Source organism: Salvelinus fontinalis, chromosome 12 (assembly GCF_029448725.1).
Source record: "Salvelinus fontinalis isolate EN_2023a chromosome 12, ASM2944872v1, whole genome shotgun sequence".
NCBI lineage: Eukaryota > Metazoa > Chordata > Actinopteri > Salmoniformes > Salmonidae > Salvelinus > Salvelinus fontinalis.
In genome coordinates this window covers 13,407,798-13,428,011 of record NC_074676.1, presented here as the reverse complement: position 1 = coordinate 13,428,011, position 20,214 = coordinate 13,407,798, and the positions used below count along the sequence as shown (strand labels likewise).

Below are 20,214 nucleotides of genomic sequence, written 5' to 3'. Positions count from 1 at the left end.
ACATATCCAGCGTGAGGACGGAGCTGCAGGTGTTGTGACCCGTTTTTGCTGGTTCCTGCTCTTTAGGCCAAAGGCAGATGACCTCAGACCTTGTATATTCCAGGATGAGATAGCAAAAGCTTTGTGGTCTGTTTTGTGGGTTTATTCTGTTTGTATTGTGTGGACTAGCTCTCTGAGCTCCACCATGTCTCTCTCCAGCTCTGTGAATTTATCCCTCTCAATGATGGAGGAGCAGTGCATTTCCCAACCTCTCACACACACACTGGATCTGTTTCGTAGGATAATCAGGAAGTGTAGGATGTGTATTGACCCCCTCCTCCCCTCCACTTCTGTCTCGTCTCCAGGACAACCAGGGGTCCTTGCCCGCGGCGGTCACCGTGGACTCCCCTGGGAGGGGGGCGATGGCATCCCCTTCCCCCACCGAGCGCCGGTCCTCAGGTACCCCCACTACCCCGCTTTCCTCACCTCTAGCTGTGGTGCCACTGCCCCGCTTGGCCCCGCTGGCCCGGGGGAGGGGGGAGGGTCCCCTGCGCACCCTCCGCCGGACCCTGTCCTGGACCTGCCACCAGGTGGCGCTAAACCCCCTCGACTCGCCATTCCTTTGTACCTACTGTATCTACCTCCTCTGCTGTTTCACCCTCAACGCCCTGCTCAATCTCCTAGCATGACCTGTAGCATGATGTACTACAGTACCCACAATGCTTTGTATAACATATCCTGTCTCCCTATGACCTCTGACTTCACTTCACCAACTAATGACTCTGAGTGAAACTGTATAGATCTAAGCATCCTCTATCCGTCTTTCATATAGCTTGTTGACTTGCTGTCCTGTTGATGTAAATCTTGTGATTCTGTGTGTTTGGTGTTATTTATTTCTTGAAGATGCAGCATACCCTCTCATTCGCATCCAATTTGAGATTGATTTTGGCTAGTAAAGTAGCCCGGCCGGGAGCTAGATTTGAAACAAATGGTCCATCTTCTTCTTCTTCATTTCTCGGCCTGGAAATTAAAATAACAGTCAGGCAAAATGATGAGCCTTCGCTGTTTGCTTCTGTGGTTTTTAAGACCATTATACTCAAGTTACCTTTTCTCACTGACTTATAGTAATTTAACAGGTTATTAGTAATTTAACAGTAACCTGTTGAATTGTAACCTGCAGTTATGTACATGTGTTATTTATCTACATTTATTTATGATATTAAACATGTTATATTACTCAAGAAATAAGTTGAGTGTGCTCTTTTGCCTGCCTGTGCTTTAATCGATGGCTAAACTTGTGATTTGTAACCTGTAGTGGCCTGTGCCTTTCTTAGCTTTACCTTCTCCTTTTTGACCTGCTGACTAGAGCGTGCCTGTAACAGTGCTTGTGATTGGTTCTCTGTAAGCTTTACCTTTTCACCCTCCTATCAGAGCAGCCCGAAGCCAAAAGCTAGTGCTTGAAACAGTGCTTGTGATTGGCCCCTTGTGAGATCCACCCTTCCTCTCCTCTCTGACCGTACCGTCAGTGGCTGTCCTGTCTGTCCTCCTGCATTCCCACCTTCTCTCTTTGCATACGAACACCTCTACTGCTTTTCCTAAATGTTACATTTCTCTTGCATGTACTGTGGGGTCATAGATGTAATAGCTGAAACGTGGCGCTTCATATATATCTAATGTCAGGCGAATGATGGGAAGTGGGAAGTTTGTATCTTAGATTACTTTAATAGGTCATCTGTAGGCCTACTAGGCCAGTATTATAATTAAGGTAAATATAAGGCTTTCATCCCCCAACTACTAGCACATTTATACTTGGAACTAAGATATATTATATAAGATATAGGCAGGCTGCAGACATTACATATATTTCCTGATAATGGAAATGACCTTGATCATCTCGTAACACATGCTGACCTTTGGGAATCCCTATCATTTCTTTTATAGTCTTTAGAGGTTAGTGGAATAAGATGAATTGGCTCAAGAATCTATCCGTCTCATGATGTAGACAGTGTAATTGCCCTCTAAATGCTCCCCCTGTGATACTAGAGTTCTGCATTGTTCAATTTCACTCATCTGACATGAACTGTCACCACTAGCACCAGCTCATAAAAACAAATCAAATATCACACTCACTACCTTACCACACAGTGTTGCGTAAGGTCATTGCTTACAACACATTGTCTGCTGGTAAGTTTCTCACTCCCTTAACTTATAAGCTACATTTAGAATGTTAAAGAACACATTTCTAAGGGTTGCTGTGCCCTGTAGATGCAGTAAAAAGGTAAATGGAACATAACCCAAACCATTTTTACGCATTGGGAATGCGTGGGCTAGAGATCCCGAATCCTCTCATTGCTCACCAGCAGAATTAGCCGTCATTTAGGCTGTTGTTTATACTGACTGTGTATTTCACAATATTTTGAGGTAAAAATAGGAGTTTAATGCTTGTATGGATGTCAATATATGTTAATGTCATTACTTATCACCTGCATTACAGTTAAACTACTTTGACTAACCGCGACCGAGTTCTGTATGCTAGCTATGCTACTAGCTCATACGAACGGGAGTTAGCATTTAGCGGTCACTTATAAATGTTATGCAGTGAAAATAGCCAAATATATCCAAATCTGACTTCAGTAACCACATTGGGAGCCTTTTACAATATACACTGAGTGTACAAAACATTAAGAACACCTTCCTAATAATGAGTTGCACCCTCCCCTTTTGCCCTCAGAAGGGCCTCAATTCATCAGGTGCATGTACTCTGGTGTCAAAAGCGTTCCACATGGATTCTGGCCCATGTTGACTCCAATGCTTCCCACAGTGGTGTCAAGTTGGCTGGATGTCCTTTGGGTGATGGACCATTCTTGTGTCACGAACCGGCTCAAAGTTCGAAACAAAAATAGAGACAACGTGGAGATAAGGAATAACAAAACATATTTATTAACTAAAGTAAACTAAATACAATTAACAATGGTGTGTGTAGTCAGTAATCAGTAGTGTAAGTGAGTGGTTGTGTGTATGAATGTGATAATGGGGGGTGTTGAAAGGTGCCAACGCAAACAAACAAAAATTCCACAACCAAAATCTATCAGTGTCTGCATGGAGAGAGTCTCCTCAATGAATGGGGGAAGAGGTGCTTTTATCCTGGGACACCCGAGTGTGTCCCATTTGGCTGACGACTCTCCCGGCTCCGCCCATCAACATCCTATTAAGGAAAACAAGAGCAACGGGAAAGAATTTGACAGAGTGGGAGGGTCGTCACACTTGATACATACGGAAACTATTGAGTGTGGGAAAACCCAGCAGCGTTGCAGTTCTTGATACAAACCTGTGCGCCTGGCAGCTACTACCATATCCCGTTCAAAGGCACTTAAATATTTTGTCTTGCCCATTCCCCCTCTGAATGGCACACATACACAATCCATGTCTCCAATTGTCTCATGGCATTAAAATCCTTCTTTAACCTGTCTCCTCCCCTTCATCTATACTGATTTTGAAGTGGATTTAACAAGAGACCTCAATAAGGGATCATAGCTTTCACCTGGTCTGCCATGGAAAAAGCATGTGTCCTTAATGTTTGGTACACTCGGTGTAGAAATCATTATGGATTTGACGAATATCCACTTTGTTATATCAGGTTTGTTGAATGTGCCTCAGTGACGGCGTCAGTGTCCTGTGTTCCATTGACATCTTTACCGCATCTGTGCTATTGTATAATCTCACCTCAAATTTAGACTTTCAGTGTCTGTCAGCTTTAAGAGTTGCTTCCTAGGATGGGAAACAGGCAAAGTAGTACCAACCTTTACCCTGTTGCATATAGAATGTTATATTATATAATTCTATAAAGTATAAATAATATACACTATATATATTGGATTTGTGAGACACTGTAGGAAACAAACATGCAATAAATTATTAGAATGGCTGTGTTTTTGTCTGTTTTTCCTAGAATCCAAAAGAAATGTGTATATAAACAAAACAAAAATGTCTCAAACGTGACACAAATCAGTTGATAGAAAATGAGCCACAATAAATCCGTGCTCAACTATAGTCATGGAAGAAACATGGTTGGAAACGTGATTATGGAAGAGATGTGGTTTCTGGTAGCTAGCACGTTGTTATACAGTAGGCACATTATATTGGTCCGATGGTTTAGTGCAAACCTTGAGAGAAGTTGCAGAGGAGCATAGCCCCAGTTTGAATGAAATCTGAGCCTGCCTAGTGTCTACAGCCTTGCATGGCTGTTGCGCTGCTGTATCCCTCCAGCTCCTCTCCTCGACCATGCTACCTATGATTTCTCAGTTGCCTGTCTGTATTCTCTCCCCCTCCGCCCTTGCCCCTCCGCGGTCCACCTCAGTCCCGGAGGTGAACGGGCTGCAGGAGCCCAGCCTGGCTAAGCGTCTGCGGGGCACGCCGGAGCGCATCGAGCTGGAGAACTACCGTCTGTCTCTGCAGCGGGAGGAGGACCTAGAGGAGGTGCCAGAGGAGACGCTGGCCGAACACAATCTAAGCAGTGTGTTGGACAAGGACGCGCACGCAGACCTGGGCTCCAGGTGAGACCACAGAGGAACAGTCAACTCTGCATGGGGTGACCCGTGGCAGCAACTGTTGAATCTCAGCAATTTAACATAGGCCTATATATAGTAATATACACAAAGCGTGGCAGATACTTAAATGATCATTTTAATATTGCATGTTCGTTTGTGATGATTGTTATGGTCAGTGGTTTTCTAGTATTGGATACATACAGTGCCAGTAAGTGTTGGTGTGTATATATCCCCTTCCATGATGACTCCAACCCTGCCTGCTCTAACTTGCACCTCCCTCTCTTGCTTTCATACAGCAGCTCTGAGTCTGACATGGAGGAGGAGGACCAGGAGGAAGAGGAGCAACATGAGGAGGAGCAGCAGGAGCCCCCCAGCCCCTCAGACCTGGGAGGAGTGCCCTGGAAGGAGGCTGTGGAGCTCCATGCCAAGCTGAAGACTGACAGCGACCCAGGGGCTGAGGGAGAGGATGGAGAGGGAGAGGACGAGACACATGGTCACATCGCTAGGGATCTAGAAGTGGAGGAGGAAGATGACGAAGAAGAGGAGGAGGACGATGATGCGGAATCCACTGATGGTAAACACTTTTTTGAAGTTTCACAAACATCTATGCAGTTTGTCTGTGGTTTTCAGATGTTCTGTTGGTGTGCCGATCCTTAATATTCTGTCCTGATTCAATGTGAAGGCAGTGATATGACATTTATGAATGTAGCTGCTGTTTCTAGGTGTTCAGTCAGTGGGTTCTGAGATGTAGCCTCCAGTAAACTGGTGTCAGAGCCAGAGGGATGTCAATGTTGTCCCTATGAGGTCTTCCTCATCCCTCCTCCTCATATGTTTGTGAGCAGTCTGTCTTCATCTCAGCTCTGTGACAATTTAGCGCAGAACAGACTGAATCGGCTTCTTGTAGAAAAGTGTACCTTTTTCACCTGTCATTGTAAAGTCATTGTTTTCCTCATCTTCTCCATCTCTCTTCCTCCCTCTTCTTCTCCTCCTCTTTCCCACCATGTGTCTCCCTTCCTGTGTGTGTGACGTCTGTGTCTGAATGCGTTTGTGTGTTTCCCGTGTGTGTGTGGGTTATTATGTGGGCGATGTCTCCCCCAACTGGTAGAGGGGGAGTACTGCCCGTGGGAGCAGGAGCTCCAGTCAGGCATATGGCTGGAGAACCTCCAAGACGAAGAGGATACCTGTAGATTTAAAGGTAGCACCACTGCCTGCGGACGAGTTTTGCAGTTTGTACGCTGAACAAAATAACTACGAGTGGAGAAACCTTCTCATTAATTAGTTTCTTTTTACCAGGCTTTCTCCTGAAGTGTTTTGTTTGCATTATTATGTTGTCTGATTTGGTTTTGTTTGCAATATAGTACGATTTTGGAGAGAGTAAGAATGATTTATTTTTCATTCTCTGTTTTACATCTTCAAGCTGAAATATGACTTCCTGTTTTACCCTAACCCTTTTAACGTTTTTCAAATTAACTTTTTTTATTTCAACTTCTGTACTAATCGACTAATACTAAGAAAATGTACAGAGTCAGTTTTAGTCATTACAGTTTTAGCATGATAGAGAGTGGTGTGATGATAAACATTGTTAAAGTCTTGAGACTTTATATATATATATATATTTGTTGCTAATGTAATACTTTTACTGTAAAGCTGCTACTCTTGTTCCAGGATGCTAGTGCATGCAGTGTCCACTTTCCTGGTTGTGGTATATCATATACAACTCTACTGTCTCCTACTGGTCTTTAATCACCTCTCTGCCTTCTCTCTCCTTTTCTTTTCCCGTTCTGTCCTGTCTGTTCCCCTTTCCGTTTGTATTCCTACCCTACTTCCTCAACGACTGTCTCTCCTCTACACTCTCTCACCCTTCTACAACCTGCAACTCAAATCCACACACACCCCCATCCCACATATATGACCCACCCCCTACACCGCCATACAGCCAGAAACCTGCAGATCCAGCAGGTGCTGCAGCCTGTGGATCCGACGGGCATTAAGAATCTCAGACGAGTCTCCGTACTGTCAGAGGGGGACAAGGAGGAGCCTCCTGCCTCAGCCTCCCAGCCATCCACCACGCTCACCCAGTCCCCCTTCACAGGTAACCCAGCCCAGAGGAGCTGATCCCTGGGTACACTCCCAGACCTGGCCCCGTGGCTCCTTGGCTGTGGGTCTCCAGGTTGAGGGAAGAGACCAGTGTTTTTCATCAGATCGGCTGCTTCTGTGTGTCTGAGCCAGGAGGAGCGAACTTGTTAACCCCAACATTAACAAACATATTGTCTATAATCGTCTGTGATTTGTTTTGATTGCCCTGCTTTATTTTCTGTGTCTAATTTTTGTCCAGCCTTTTATGTTGTGTCTAATTGTTATTGCGGGGGTCTGGGGTTGTGACTGGTGGACTGGTGGGTCAGGTCAAAGGTCAACAATCACACCCCGGCTTCCTTCATTTATTTTTCTCATTTTTTAAATTCTGTCTAGTTTGGCTTTGTTTTGTTCTGTTGTTTCTTTCCCATGTGTCTGTTTTACGTTCATTTCCTATCCCAATGTTTGTTTTGAATGTAGCCCCCGCCCACACATCCGCTCGTCATGAGGCTGTGCGAGTCTGGTTGGAGTCGGTGTCTGGAGGTAGTGCAGAACGATATATGTGCTCATTCTATATGATGGTCCCTATATACTTTAGCTCGTAACTCTATGCTACTGTATACCGGCCTTCCTTAGAGCATGGCAGCACACACTCACACAGACCCACACTCACGAGCATGCATGCCGGAATGATGCCACGCAGGAGAGCGTATCTCTCTTGGGGTGAAGCCAACACTTGCACTACCTTTACCACTTCACTCACCACCCAACCCCGCTTCCCTGTGCATCGGACTATACAGTACCTACAGCAAATAGGAGTAGAAGGGGAGACGAGTTGCTAGACTTGACACATATTTATAGCGGCAAGCACCATCAAGAATGTAAGAGAATGAACTCCCGAGTGGCGCGGTGGTCTAAGACACTGCATCTCAGTGCAAGAGGCGCCACTGCGGGAGACCCATGGGTCGGCACACAATTGGCCCAGCGTCGTCCGGGTTAGGGGAGGGTTTAGCTGTCCCATCGCGCACTAGCAACTCCTGTGGTGGGCCGGGCGCAATGCACGCTGACACGGTCACCAGGTGCACAGGGTTTCCTCCGACACATCGGTGCGGCTGGCTTCCGGGTTAAGCGGGCATTGTGTCAAGAAGCAGTGTGGCGTGGTTGGGTTGTGTTTCGGAGGACGCATGACTCTCGACCTTCGCCTTTCCCGAGTCCGTACGGGAGTTGCAGCTACTGTAACTACCAATTGGATACCACAAAATTGGGGAGAAAAAGGGGTAAAAGTAAAAAAAAAACTCTTATTCTGCCTGGGGATGGGTATAGGTCGTGTTAAAGCCTGATGGAGGTCAGGATGTGTTTGGGGTTGAGAGTCAGATCATTCACAGTGTGCCAGGCCAGCCAGGGTAAAGCTCTCTAAAAGCTGTGCTGAAAACACATTAGAATGAGTTTCTCTTGTAGGCTACACGTCACACACCACCAGAGCTGTTGCAAGTCTATGGTAGTCTGCCTCTGCCTGCACAATGGTGTCACTAGATGGGGAATGAATGAGGGTGGAGTTGACAGTTAGATTGCAGTCATTTCTCTGGAATAGTTGTTTTCCTCTGATATTAACAGTTGCATGTTTCTGAGGTCGGCTGACTCCCATTTAAAGCTTTTTGGAGGGGTTTCGTTCGTCACAAGGACGCTTTGGAGGAGGGATACTTTTGTTTGTCCACTTCGACATGGAATGCCATTAACCCGTTTTGGTTGTGCAATTGCTTGATGCAAGCGTCGTGCGTCGTAGAAATGGATCAGTGCATGTCTCATACCACTAATCATGCCATGATATATGCTCCTCTTTTTGTTTTAGTTTTTAATGTGCAACTATGTCTAAATGTTATAATGACGTGTCTGTTAATATCTTAGCACACATCTCTTTTTAAAGTTTGTCCCAGAAGTGTACCTCTCCTTAGCCTAGCCTGTAGTAGTTGTTATAGCATAGTTCTTAATAATCCCCGTTCGTTTGCTTCTATCTCATTTCTGTTCCTCACGCTTCAAATCTACCCAAAGGCATTTTCTTAAGTATTTGTTTAATAACCCTTTGTTTCTTATCTTTTTACTCTGAGGTCAGACATGGAGAGGGTTCAGATTAGGGTTGGTCCACCTTCAAAAAGCAACAAGAAAGAGGAATTTGACACCCAACCTCTCAAGTTGTTCTAAAATCGTTTCTGTAGTTAGGAACTGATGAGATTAGCATTCCTGCTACATTATTTTGTTGAAATATACTTTGATCTCTAAGAAATTAAACTAATTGTATTGCAACCAAATTGGCCATTTGAATGTATAGGATTCAAATAATATTCAATAAATATACTACCCAACATCCTATTTGGACCAAACTTTTTTCTACCAATGTGTAAGACATGGGTAATCAAAAATATATATATTTTGAAAACCACCCACTGACCCCACACCCGGGACAATCCCACCCCAACAAACCTGTATATTTGTGACAAATATTATGGAGCTGCGGCTTGTGGTATTGTTTTTAATACTATGAAATGTATTCCCAGTGGGGGGTGGGGGGGGAGATTCCTCATGTATTTCTTATTGGTAGGAAAAAGTTTGGCCTAAATTGGATGTTATGTACTATATTTATTGAATATTATATGAACTATAAATTTAAATGGCCAATTTGGATGCAATCATATATTTAAACAAAATAATGTTGTAGGAATGCTTATCTTATCTGTTTCTAACTGCAGAAACCTTTTCAGAACAATCTCTGATCGTGGGTGTCATGACTTTCTGAAATGACATGGAACGACCCGTTAGACCGCTTGAACCTAACTGAAAGCTCAGTTGATACCCCTGTTTAACATTATCTCTCCTGTGCCCTCAGAGCCCTGTGAGGATGATGACCCGGAAGCAGAAGTGGGCAGCCGTGATTTTGAGCCAGGCACCGAGATGGACCAGGGTATTGAAACCAACTTATTCAGCAAATCTCTACTATTTTGTATCTTATACTTTATTGAGGCGTCACAGAAGGCTTATTAAGAACACTGATCTTGTCTATATTATTACAGAGGACATTCCCTCTGACGCAGAGGCTGAGGCTCGTCTGCACCAGTCAGAGCTCAGTGATGCGCTTCCTGAAGAGGACAAGAAGTCGCAGAGTCAGGGGATCGCCTATAGCATTGAACAAACTAGTGTCAGTCCGGTGAAGTTAGATGGGGAAGTTGGGCTCTTGCCAGTCAAACCACCGACTCCACAGCCTGATTTACAGGTAAGAAAAGTTTCCCTCATCTACTTGTTAGTCATTAGTTCTGTGGTCTTGGCATTTAATGAGTTTGTCAAAGGCTAAATGCTCCTCTTCCTCTGCTTGTCTTCCAGATGTCTCACACGTCTCCTCCCTACCTGGTCAAATCACCCGGCATGCACTTTTTCCCAGATCCCTTTGCATCGGAGAACGTCACAATACCCCAGAGGACAGTTCACACTCCCAATGCCAAGAGCCCCCAATACGCTACCCCTGCCCCGTCCCCCATTCACTCCCCTGTTCAGTCCCCTATCCGCTCCCAGCCTATCCCACTGCCTGAGACGGTCACCCCAAAATCCCCTGTCACCTCTCCGCCCTGCTCCTGCCCCCCGACAGGGAACCCGCTGTCTCCCATCTGTGCCCAGCCGCTGCCCTGCCACGAGCCCTCCTCACCCCTCAGCTCGGACTCCCCTGTCAGAACTCAGCCTGTCCCTGCCATCACCTCCACGCCGCTGGCCAAACCAGCCTCCTCTGACAGGACTACCCCCGAGCCTCAAAAATCTCTGGACCTCACAGACGAAACTCCAGTGAAGAAGACGGACATCATCGAGGAGTTCTGGCTGAAGAGTGCCGAGATCAGGAAGAGCCTGGGTCTCACCCCACTGGACCGTAGCAGCAGCAGCAAAGCCCCAGAGAAGTGTCATGTTACTGTGGGTAAGGTGCTCACTCCGGACTCCCCCTCGACCAAGTCCTACACCCCAGAGGATCTCTCGGAGGAGCTTAGGCCTTCCCCTTCTCCCTTCACCGGTCGCTCGGTCATTCGCAGGCTGAACATTACGGTGGAGGGCCAGGTCATCTCCCCTGCGGAGCCCAAGAGCAATGGCTCAGAACGGAGGGACCTCAGCAGCAGCTCCGGCCTAGGCCTCAACGACAGCACGGCCACCAACCAGAACAGCCAGGCGGCCAGTGACAGCTACCACACTTCCGACTCCACCATGCTCACCCCGCCTTCCAGCCCCCCGCCGCCCCCGCCCAACGAGGAGCCAGCTACTCTCAGGCAGCAGCAGAAGCACCAGGTGTCCTGGGACAATGGGATCGATGGCCCCACTACACCTGAGCCAGCCAAGGCGGCCCCCACCAAGACAAACAGCCCTGTGCCTGCACCGAGGACCCAACTCAGCCCTGTGTCTATGCCAGTATCTGCGCCCAAGCCAGCCCCCAGGACAACACCGGTCACCTCACCGGTCACCTCGCCGGTCACAGCTCCGGTCACTCCATTGGTGGTCATGAGACGGGAGAAGAGCAGCAAACCACGTCGGGAGGAGGTGAGGAAGTCATTCGTGGAGTGTGTGGCAGAGATCCCATTTGCGGACGATGTGGAGGACACGTTCGACGAGCGGACGCCGGACACAACCATGGACAGGTTCTACACTCCGCCCAGCAGCAAGCCCAACAGGGAAAGGGAGAAGCGTCCCCTGCACCTGGCCCTGGCCATGGAAAACGGAAAGCCCATTTTCCCTGTGAACCAGCAGGTTTCGAAGAGCCAGAAGGCCCAGCAGTTCTCCCCTGAGGCTAAGGAAATAGCAGAAGAACGGATGAGAGCCAGAGAGAAGTCCATCAAGAGCCAAGCTCTGAAGGAAGCCATGGCCAAGCAGCTCAACAAGATGAGAGAGACGGACACGGCCAAGGGCGCCGCCGCCGCGGCTAAAGTGGTGTGGAACGTGGCCTCATCAGAGACTTCCGGGAAAAGTACTAAGAAGTCATCCGGTTCTCCAAAGACGTCTGCAGTGAAATCTCTTGAGTCGAAGAAGGGTGAGACTCTACCAGAGCGTTTCTTTAGCAGTCAGGGTAACAAGAGTCTGGACAGCTCGACCGTCTCCTCCGACGGCTCCGCCTCGGGGGGCAAGAGCAAGAAGCGCAGCTCGCTTTTCTCACCGCGCAAGAACAAGAAGGAGAAGAAAGCCAAGAATGAAAGCCAGCTCTCCGCCAAGCATGGCACAGACGAGACGCCGTCGCCGCCCAAACACAAGTCCCTGTGGAAGGCGGTGTTCTCGGGGTACAAGAAAGACAAGAAGAAGAATAAGGACGACAAGTCATGTCCCAGCACGCCATCCAGCTCCAACACCAACGACTCCGGGAAGAAGCGATTGTCGCCTCTCGGCAGGTCGTCAGGTGAGACTGACAGAGAAACACAGGATGTCATGGAGTCTATAGTTTACCAGTTTACTATGGTTTACCATGACCTGTAGTTTACCATGACTTGCTTAGAGCAAGGCATTTAGTCTTGATGTCACTCTTTGTTTATGTGTTCCTGGCTAGTTATTTTAGTTATGGTCACATCAAGTCCAGAGAGAAATAACAGTTAGTTATGCTGTCTTTGTTTTTTCCATTCCAGATTTGAAGTCGCGCAGAAACCTGAGCTTCTCTGAGGACTCGGATCTGTCATGTGATGATGTGCTGGAGAGGTCTTCTCAGAAGTCTAGGACAGACGTAAGTCATGCTTGTCACTCAGTTTTTTATTTTCATCCATCACCGGTTCACACTTTAAAACCTCACCCCAACTGTGGTCATTATTTTGTGTTTTCATGTGCTCTTTTAAATCCTTTATATTCCAAGCGGCATACGGACATCTTTGACCTAGTGTCAGGCATTCAGAAGGAAACGATAAAGGAGGAAAAAGTGGGGGAGAGAAAAAGGGAAAAAATAAGGGAAAGGGAAAAAGGAGAAAAGGAACGAGAAAGAAGTCGGGACCTTGATCGAATCATGGAGGAAGAGGAGGTACTACACTAGGTGCTACAGTGGGATGAATGCTTTTGAATTTCAAACAAGCATAACAATTCAAATGTTGAATGTTAATTACTATTCATTTTTTGGACTATATTATGCTCAAGCACAGCAATTCTTCTTTTTAACAGAGTTATTTTCTGGTTAGAATCCCAGACACCCTAACTCAACTTAAAACAGTATTATAAAATTAATCAAGAAAGGTCTGAAGCTAATCCATTCCATTTTTTTGGCATTTTGTTCTGCCTGCAAGCAAAGTAACAAAGTATTAGTATAGTATTGGTATTAATAGTAGGGATTGATTAAAGTTCAATGTTAAATTAAAATCGCCATACCATCATATCAAAGCCAATATGGCACCAATGTTGATGAAAATGGTCAACAACTCTACCTGTGTGAAGCTAGCTGCAATAAGGCTTAGCCACAATAGTGGAATTTGCGATTCGCCTTTAAAATAAAAGCCCCCCATTGAAAGTTCAGCAAAATACAATCATTTGTTAATTTGACAAAGTATAAATCAGTTGAAATCGCACTGTGGAAGTATTAGACTTTGTAATTGCATTGGGGGCATACTGACCGTGTACACGTAGTATACAAAACATTAAGAACACCTGCTTTCCATAATAGACTGACCAGGTGAATCCAGGTGCCCTTATTGATGTCACTTGTTAAATCCACTTCAATCAGTGTAGATAAAGGGGAGGACACAGGTTAAAGAAAGATTGTTAAGCCTCGAGACAATTGAGATAGATTGTGTATGTGTGCCATTCAAAGGGTGAATATGCAAGACCAAAGATGTATGTGCCTTTGAACAGGGTATGGTAGTATCTACCAGGTGCACCGGTTTGTGTCAAGAACTGCAACGCTGCTTGGTTTTTCACTCTCAATGGTTTCCTGTGTGTATCAAGAATGGTCCACCACCCGAAGGACATCCAGACAACTTGACACAACTGTGGGAAGCATTGGAGTCAACATGGGCTAGCATCCCTGTGGAACGCTTTCGACACCTTGTAGATTCCCTACTCTGACGAATTGAGGCTGTTCTGAGGGCAAAAGGGGGGGGTGCAATTCAATATAAGGAAGGTGTCCTTAATGTTTTGTACACTCAGTGTATATGCACTGTACAGCCTAACCTATGGATGTTGCACCCATATAATGGAGTATCAGCCTACTCAGTGACACTCACAGAACTGTGTAGAGTTGACACAAATGTTAGCATCTTAGTTTGAGGGAAAAAAAACAAACGTGCAGCCAGGGGGGACACTGGGACCGAGTTTGGGAAATCCTGATCAAGGACAGGAGTTAAATTGAATTAGTTTTACTTGTATTAGTGAACAGTCAAAATATGCAGTGTCTGGCAAAAATAAGTCTTCAGCAAAATGAGGCCCACACATCGGACTTCATTTGCGTTCAGTACGCTGAAATAGTTGAAATTCAAAAGTGTTTAGTCCGCTGCTGCGCTGTATCTGTGGAGGTTTATCGATTAGAGTAGACGGAGCTCAGGGCCAGAGGCAAGCATTCCTCATGCTAACCTTTTTTAAACACTTTCCAAAACAACTCTGCGTTTATGTCTTGCCCATGGTTATGATTTCAACTGACTCTGAACATGTATCGGAGCCTCAATGGGCATGGCAAACATGACTTCAGTCATATTTTTGACCCAGGCTCCAAGACTGAATATGTCTGATGGTACAGCATAAAACGTGTTTTTATCTCAAACAATTTAACAAAATGTCATTTCATGTTAGTTAACAGTGGATCCTTTCACTACAAGGGATCTGGCCCTGTGACGCTCATTGAGGAACGAACATCAGGGATCATTTATCCAGAATAGTCTCAATTAGTTTTTGTGTTCTGTGGTTTGTTTAGTGATTGTTGTTTTTAGAGACGTTGAGTAGTTTAATGACAGTTCTGTGGAGTGAAATAGTACCTTTACTTCTCACTGAAGTAGGTAGTCTACTGTATGTAATTGTCACTTATTTTTGTCTCAGACTGCTCTGCTAGTAGCAGTGCAGATGAATCTAAACTTAACAAAAATATAAACGCAACATGTAAAGTGTTGGCCCCATTTTTCATTAGCTGAAATAAAAGATCCTAGAAATGTTCCATACCCACAAAATACTTATTTCTCTTAAATTCTGTGCTCAAATTTGGTTACATCCCTGTTAATGAGCATTTCTCTTTTGCCAAGATAATCCATCCACCTGACAGGTTTGGTGTATCAAGAAGCTGATTAAACAGCTTGATCATTACACAGGTGCAACTTGTGCTGGGGACAATAAAAGGCCACTCTAAAATGTGCAGTTTTGTCACACAACACAATGCCACATGTCTCAAGTTTTGTGGGAGCGTGCAATTGGCATGCTGACTGGAGAATTGTCCATCAAAGCTGTTGCCAGATAATTGTAATGTTAACTTCTCTACTATAAGCCGCCTCCAAAATCTTTTTAGAGAATTTGGCAGTATGTCCAACCGGCCTCACAATCGCAGACCATATGTATGGTGTCGTGTGGGCGAGCGGTTAGTTGATGTCAGCGTTGTAGACGGAGTGCCCCATGGTGGCGGTGGGGTTATGGTATGGGCAGGCATAAGCTACGGAAAACAAACACAATTGCATTTTATCAATGGCAATTTGAATGCACAGAGATACCGTGACGAGATCCTGAGGCCCATTGTCGTGCCATTTACCCGCCGCAATCACCTCATGATTCAGCATTATAATGAATCTGAAAATGTCCGTTCTTCCATGGCACGCATACTCACCAGACATGTCACCCATGGAGCATGTTTAGGACACACTGGATCGACGTGTATTCCAGTTCCCGCCAATATCCAGCAACTTGACACAGCTATTGAAGAGGAGTGGGACAACATTCCACAGGCCATAATCAACAGCCTGATCAACTCTATGTGAAGGAGATGTGTCACGCTGCATGAGGCAAATGGTGGTCACAGCAGATACTGACCCCCCCCCCCCCCCCCCTTAAATCTGTATTCCCAGTCATGTGAAATCCATAGATTAAGGCCTAATTCATTTATTTAAATTGACTGATTTCCTTATATGAACTGTAATTCATTAAAATCTTTGAAATTGTTGCTTTTATATTTTAGTTCAGTATATTTTTGAGCAAAGCCTTCTCATTAATATAATCAGCTGTTGTGCGTCAATGTTTTCTTCAGTTGTCTGGACCACTTGGGTATCTATTTAAATACAAATTATTTCAGTTCAATGTTTGAATAATTCATGGTAGTAATGTTGATTCACCACTCATCACTGCACCCTCATCTTTGTGTTGATGGGGGGGCTTTTAACATTGCCTGTTTGATTGTACCCATTTAATCATTCCATTTGTTTGTTTTCTTTGTTCTGTTTGTTTTGTTTTCCCCAAGTCTGTTTATGTCCCTCACGCATTGGCGTTCAAGAGAGCGTACGCCACCAAGGTAGTGTGTACATACATGTCCATTGGCCCACGTCATATTACCCCAGCGCATGCGCCAACCGTTGCACTACTACCCTAAGCTACTACGTCCATTTTGCCACAGTGGCCACCGTGACCGCATAACTAACCATTACTCTTCAGATGCATGCCACAGAGCCCTCCCCTCTGCTGGAGGTCCAAACTACTGCACTCCTCATTCTTCTGGCCACAATGAATGACAACTTTTCAATATGCCTACCTGTGCTGTTCCTCCGTCTGCTCCGGTCGGTTGTCGATCACCTTATCTTTTGTCTGTACTGGTCTGATGTTAACCCACTGTTCTCCAGCGCTGCTATCAGATCCACGTCGATTCTAGCTACCTCTCCTTGTTGCAGTCTGCTCCTTTTCTATACTACTATCTCTTTTCCTCGATCACTCCAGTTTTTTAAAATTATATTAAATGTTTCATATTTGTTTTAATACTTTTTTTCACTCCAAATTCAAATGTTTATTGCATAAAAGTAAGAACTGAAAGAGGACAAGAACCTCGCTAAACGTACATAGACCAACTCATAAAATGTGATGGAAAATGTCCCATACATTTCTGAGAATGTATAGGCTTGTAGACTGGGGAAATATTGCGAGTTGGAGAAGTGATACAAGGAAATCTAAGGTATATCATATATTTGTAGTTATGTGTATTTTTGTCTGTTCAGTTTGGATTGTGTATTATGAACTTCAGGTTGTACTAGAGCAGATTGTGGTAGCTGCCCCGTCTATAAGATCCCTGTAGTTAGTCTTACCCTTTGAGCCCTGTCCTAATTATGCCATTTCTAGAATTGGTGAGCTCTTCTCGTACTCTCAATTGTAGACTTTGGTATAAGTGATAGCCGCCTCCCAGAAAGAAACACCAGTTTTCTATTTAATCCCACTGTGGAGGAGGAGAGCTATCGTTCTCTGGTGTTTTCCTGCGATGTCATAGATTGTTGATTACATTAGACCATATCAGTCACCCCTGTAAGCGCTCGCTGGTCTTTTCACTGTAGAAAACGATCTGTGAATGTTCTTCGAACGTTCTGTGAACAGAGAGGTCCTACTGTCCTGTCTTGTGAAGGGCCTAGTTCCCACAGCTGGATGGGCCATCAGTCAAAGGCCTCTGACATGGTTGTAATGTTGTTTCAGAAAACCTACACAGAGGAGGAGCTCAATGCCAAGCTGACACGTAGGGTACAGAAAGCTGCCCGGCGACAGGCCAAGCAGGAGGAGCTGAAGAGACTGCACAGAGCCCAGGTAAGCAGCCAATAGGACATTTTGTGTTGGGAAAAAAACTTTGTGGGTGGATTAAGTACCTTGTGTATGAGTCCACACTGCACAGGAGTGTTTAACCGGTGAACCAAGACCGCTGTGAATTATGAATGATTTTAGCAAGCCCCAATTTGATGTCTTTGAAGATCATCAAAACAGAACTCCCATGCAGAGATCAAGACAATACTAATTAGCTATGCATCCTCGGTGTTGCCGCTCATGAATATTTGATAAGACAAAAAGTAAGCCTATTTATAGAAGAACAAAAACGGATCCAACTTTGAGACGGGAATTATTAAGAGGGTTTCAGACACGACCTTTAAACTCTTCTCATACAAAAAATGAGTTCATTCGGTTCATTCAAATTTGATCTGTGGGCTATAAGAGACTCTCCCAGACCCTCTGTGTGTGTGTGTTCTGAATTATTTGTTCCCTCCCTCAGACCATACAGAGGCAGCTGGAGCAGGTGGAGGAGAAGCAGAGACAGCTGGAGGAGAGGGGCGTGGCCGTGGAGAAAGCCCTGCGAGGGGAAGCAGGTACATATCTGTCACTCTTATGTCTTCTTATTCTGATTGAGTTACATACCCCAAGGGCCCGCCCGTGGGGTGTGGTCATGCATTTTAAATGTTGGGATTGGGGAAAGAGTTTGGAGATTTTCATTCAGTTTGTTGATGTACGAGTGTCCTAGTTGGGTGGAGATGATGCTCTTCAACAATTTAATATGTTCATCTCTATTTTACATTTCTATATGTTATATGCTACTATACGCTGCTTGTATACTAAATACATTCTGGTTATGCAAGTACAGATTTGACTGCTTGTCCTCTAAATCAACTCAACCACTCTCAAACGCTGTTACTGAGGGTTTCTTGTCCGTGTAACAATGTTCCTCGAAACATCCGTTGACCTCCCTTTTACGTAGTAAAAGTGGTTTTGATAGCAGCAGACTAGACTTCTAAAACGTATGCTTTTCACAAACCCAGTCACCCAGGTTTTGCAATGAATGAAAGTATGTCTTACATTTGTAGAAATCCTACTCTCGGATGTGGATATGCAGTGTCTGCATACTGGCGGTATCTGTTACTCTGAAACGATGCATTCAAACCGTGCAAGACAAGGGACTATCACAGACATCTGTACTTTCACTCGGTGAAGAAGTCATTATTGGTTACTGACGAACATGACACGATACAATGCTAACCCAGCTTTAGGAGGGTTTCAAGGCATGTAAAGTATAGCATAGTTAGAACATAATCGGTCACTTTTCGAGGGATACATTTGAGTCTCAATATAATCTATAATTACTTGTAATCTACATGATGCTTGCTGAATACGACACAAGCTGGTGAATGCTTGCTTATAAAATAGCTATGGTGATTTTCTACACCCCCAAGAATGAGACCAATTGAATGACAACCTTGAGGTGTAGGAGTCGATCTTGATTGGTCATTGTGCTTATTTTACAAAAACTTTTTTCCCCCATCAAATTTCTCTCAAATTGACTGTTTCTCTCAAATTGACTTTAACCTCTCTATTGTCTACTCTTTTAAAGGATTGTATAAAGGGACTTATTGTACTATACCAAAACAACACAAAAGACGATCAGGTATTAGACTCACTGTAGTTTAACATAAGACCCGTACTGTACATGTCATTAGTGGTGACACTGCAACAGTCTTCCATCTCTGAACATTTTATCTTTGTACTCATTTTTTTTCTGTCAGTCATCGTCTTGAGCTGCATGCGATTTGGAGGATGTCTGTTTAAACATAGATTTGTGTGTGCTCACACTGGAAGTGGTTGTCCACATAGCCTCTTTCTAGAAGGGTTAATATGCGCCAAGATTGAGTTGAATTTTGCCCCAAAGGGCTTCCATATCGTGCAACAAAAGTGGGGATACTTACAATAAATCTTAACCCACAAACCCTTTGGGTTATATCACAATGACGCTCCAGAGCTGGTGTTGCCTCCTACACACACTGTTCATAACTTGTACACAGAGGCAGTGCCCAGCCATACAGCAAATCTATGTAGCAATCCTATCATTACGGAAAATGCCATGTAGTACAAGCCAATATGTGTACTTGACTGCATTTGTTTTGTGGTGAGTACTTGGGTGTATGTTGTAGTGTGTGTGTGAATGTGACGTGTATGCAATCACATGCATGACCCTGTTGTTGCAGATTGGTGTAGCCCAGTGGTGGCTGTGTGTGTGTGTGTGTGTACAATAACTCGTATCTCTAATATATCCCTGTTGTAGACTATTGGGGAGAGTCTAATTACAGTGAAATCCTGGACTTGCATCTGGGCGGTATGTATTTCAAATCTGTCGCTTCCAGCTAACTAACAGCTAACCCACCTATTTGTCTTCCCCAGCTATGCTACTGGTCTGGAGCTTGTTTCCCCTTAGCTACGTCCCCTGCTGCGGCAGTAGCCGACTCACCCTCTGATCCCTTCAGTTGTACTTCCAGCACACACAGTCCGAAAGATCACACACTTATCTAGTCTTCTTAAGATAGTCTGGTCAATTTCAAAGCCTCTTTGATCACTGTAACGTTAACGTCACTGCATTGATTACATCATATGATTTTACGGCGGTGGTAAATGTCAAAGCCTTTATGCTTTGTGTACAAGTTAATGATCACATCGACTAAAATAAATACACGCATGCTAACACCCAACTGGAAAGTAGTGCAGCTGTGCCTCTTAATGACTCCTAACTAAACCCATGGCCTGGCCCTTGACTAGCCCCCAGCCCACCCCTACTACCTTAGAGCTGTGTGCTGTGGTACTAAATCCATCCCTGTAGTCCCAGCTCTGGTGCCACTGCTCCTCGGCCTCTACCATACCTGCCCCGTTGCATAACTCC

The 20,214-nt window shown here is 45.0% G+C and overlaps 1 protein-coding gene across 27 annotated transcripts in view; it reads left to right on the top strand.

Annotated features, from left to right (window-relative positions):
• Nucleotides 1-20,214, top strand: part of LOC129866832 (protein-methionine sulfoxide oxidase mical3a-like) — a 121,077-nt gene that overhangs the window by 93,422 nt on the left and 7,441 nt on the right. For 14 of the 27 annotated variants that reach the window (XM_055939771.1, XM_055939792.1, XM_055939791.1 and 11 more), the window contains 14 exons: nt 345-438; nt 4,337-4,532; nt 4,823-5,100; nt 5,632-5,721; nt 6,463-6,618; nt 9,481-9,555; nt 9,665-9,864; nt 9,972-12,009; nt 12,233-12,327; nt 16,012-16,062; nt 17,223-17,330; nt 17,788-17,881; nt 18,898-18,951; nt 19,606-19,656. In XM_055939771.1, coding sequence (XP_055795746.1) covers nt 345-438; nt 4,337-4,532; nt 4,823-5,100; nt 5,632-5,721; nt 6,463-6,618; nt 9,481-9,555; nt 9,665-9,864; nt 9,972-12,009; nt 12,233-12,327; nt 16,012-16,062; nt 17,223-17,330; nt 17,788-17,881; nt 18,898-18,951; nt 19,606-19,656 — 3,580 coding nt within the window. The remainder of the gene's footprint in view (nt 1-344; nt 439-4,336; nt 4,533-4,822; nt 5,101-5,631; nt 5,722-6,462; nt 6,619-9,480; nt 9,556-9,664; nt 9,865-9,971; nt 12,010-12,232; nt 12,328-16,011; nt 16,063-17,222; nt 17,331-17,787; nt 17,882-18,897; nt 18,952-19,605; nt 19,657-20,214) is intronic. The other 13 variants (XM_055939787.1, XM_055939784.1, XM_055939777.1 and 10 more) reach the window with 6 other exon arrangements.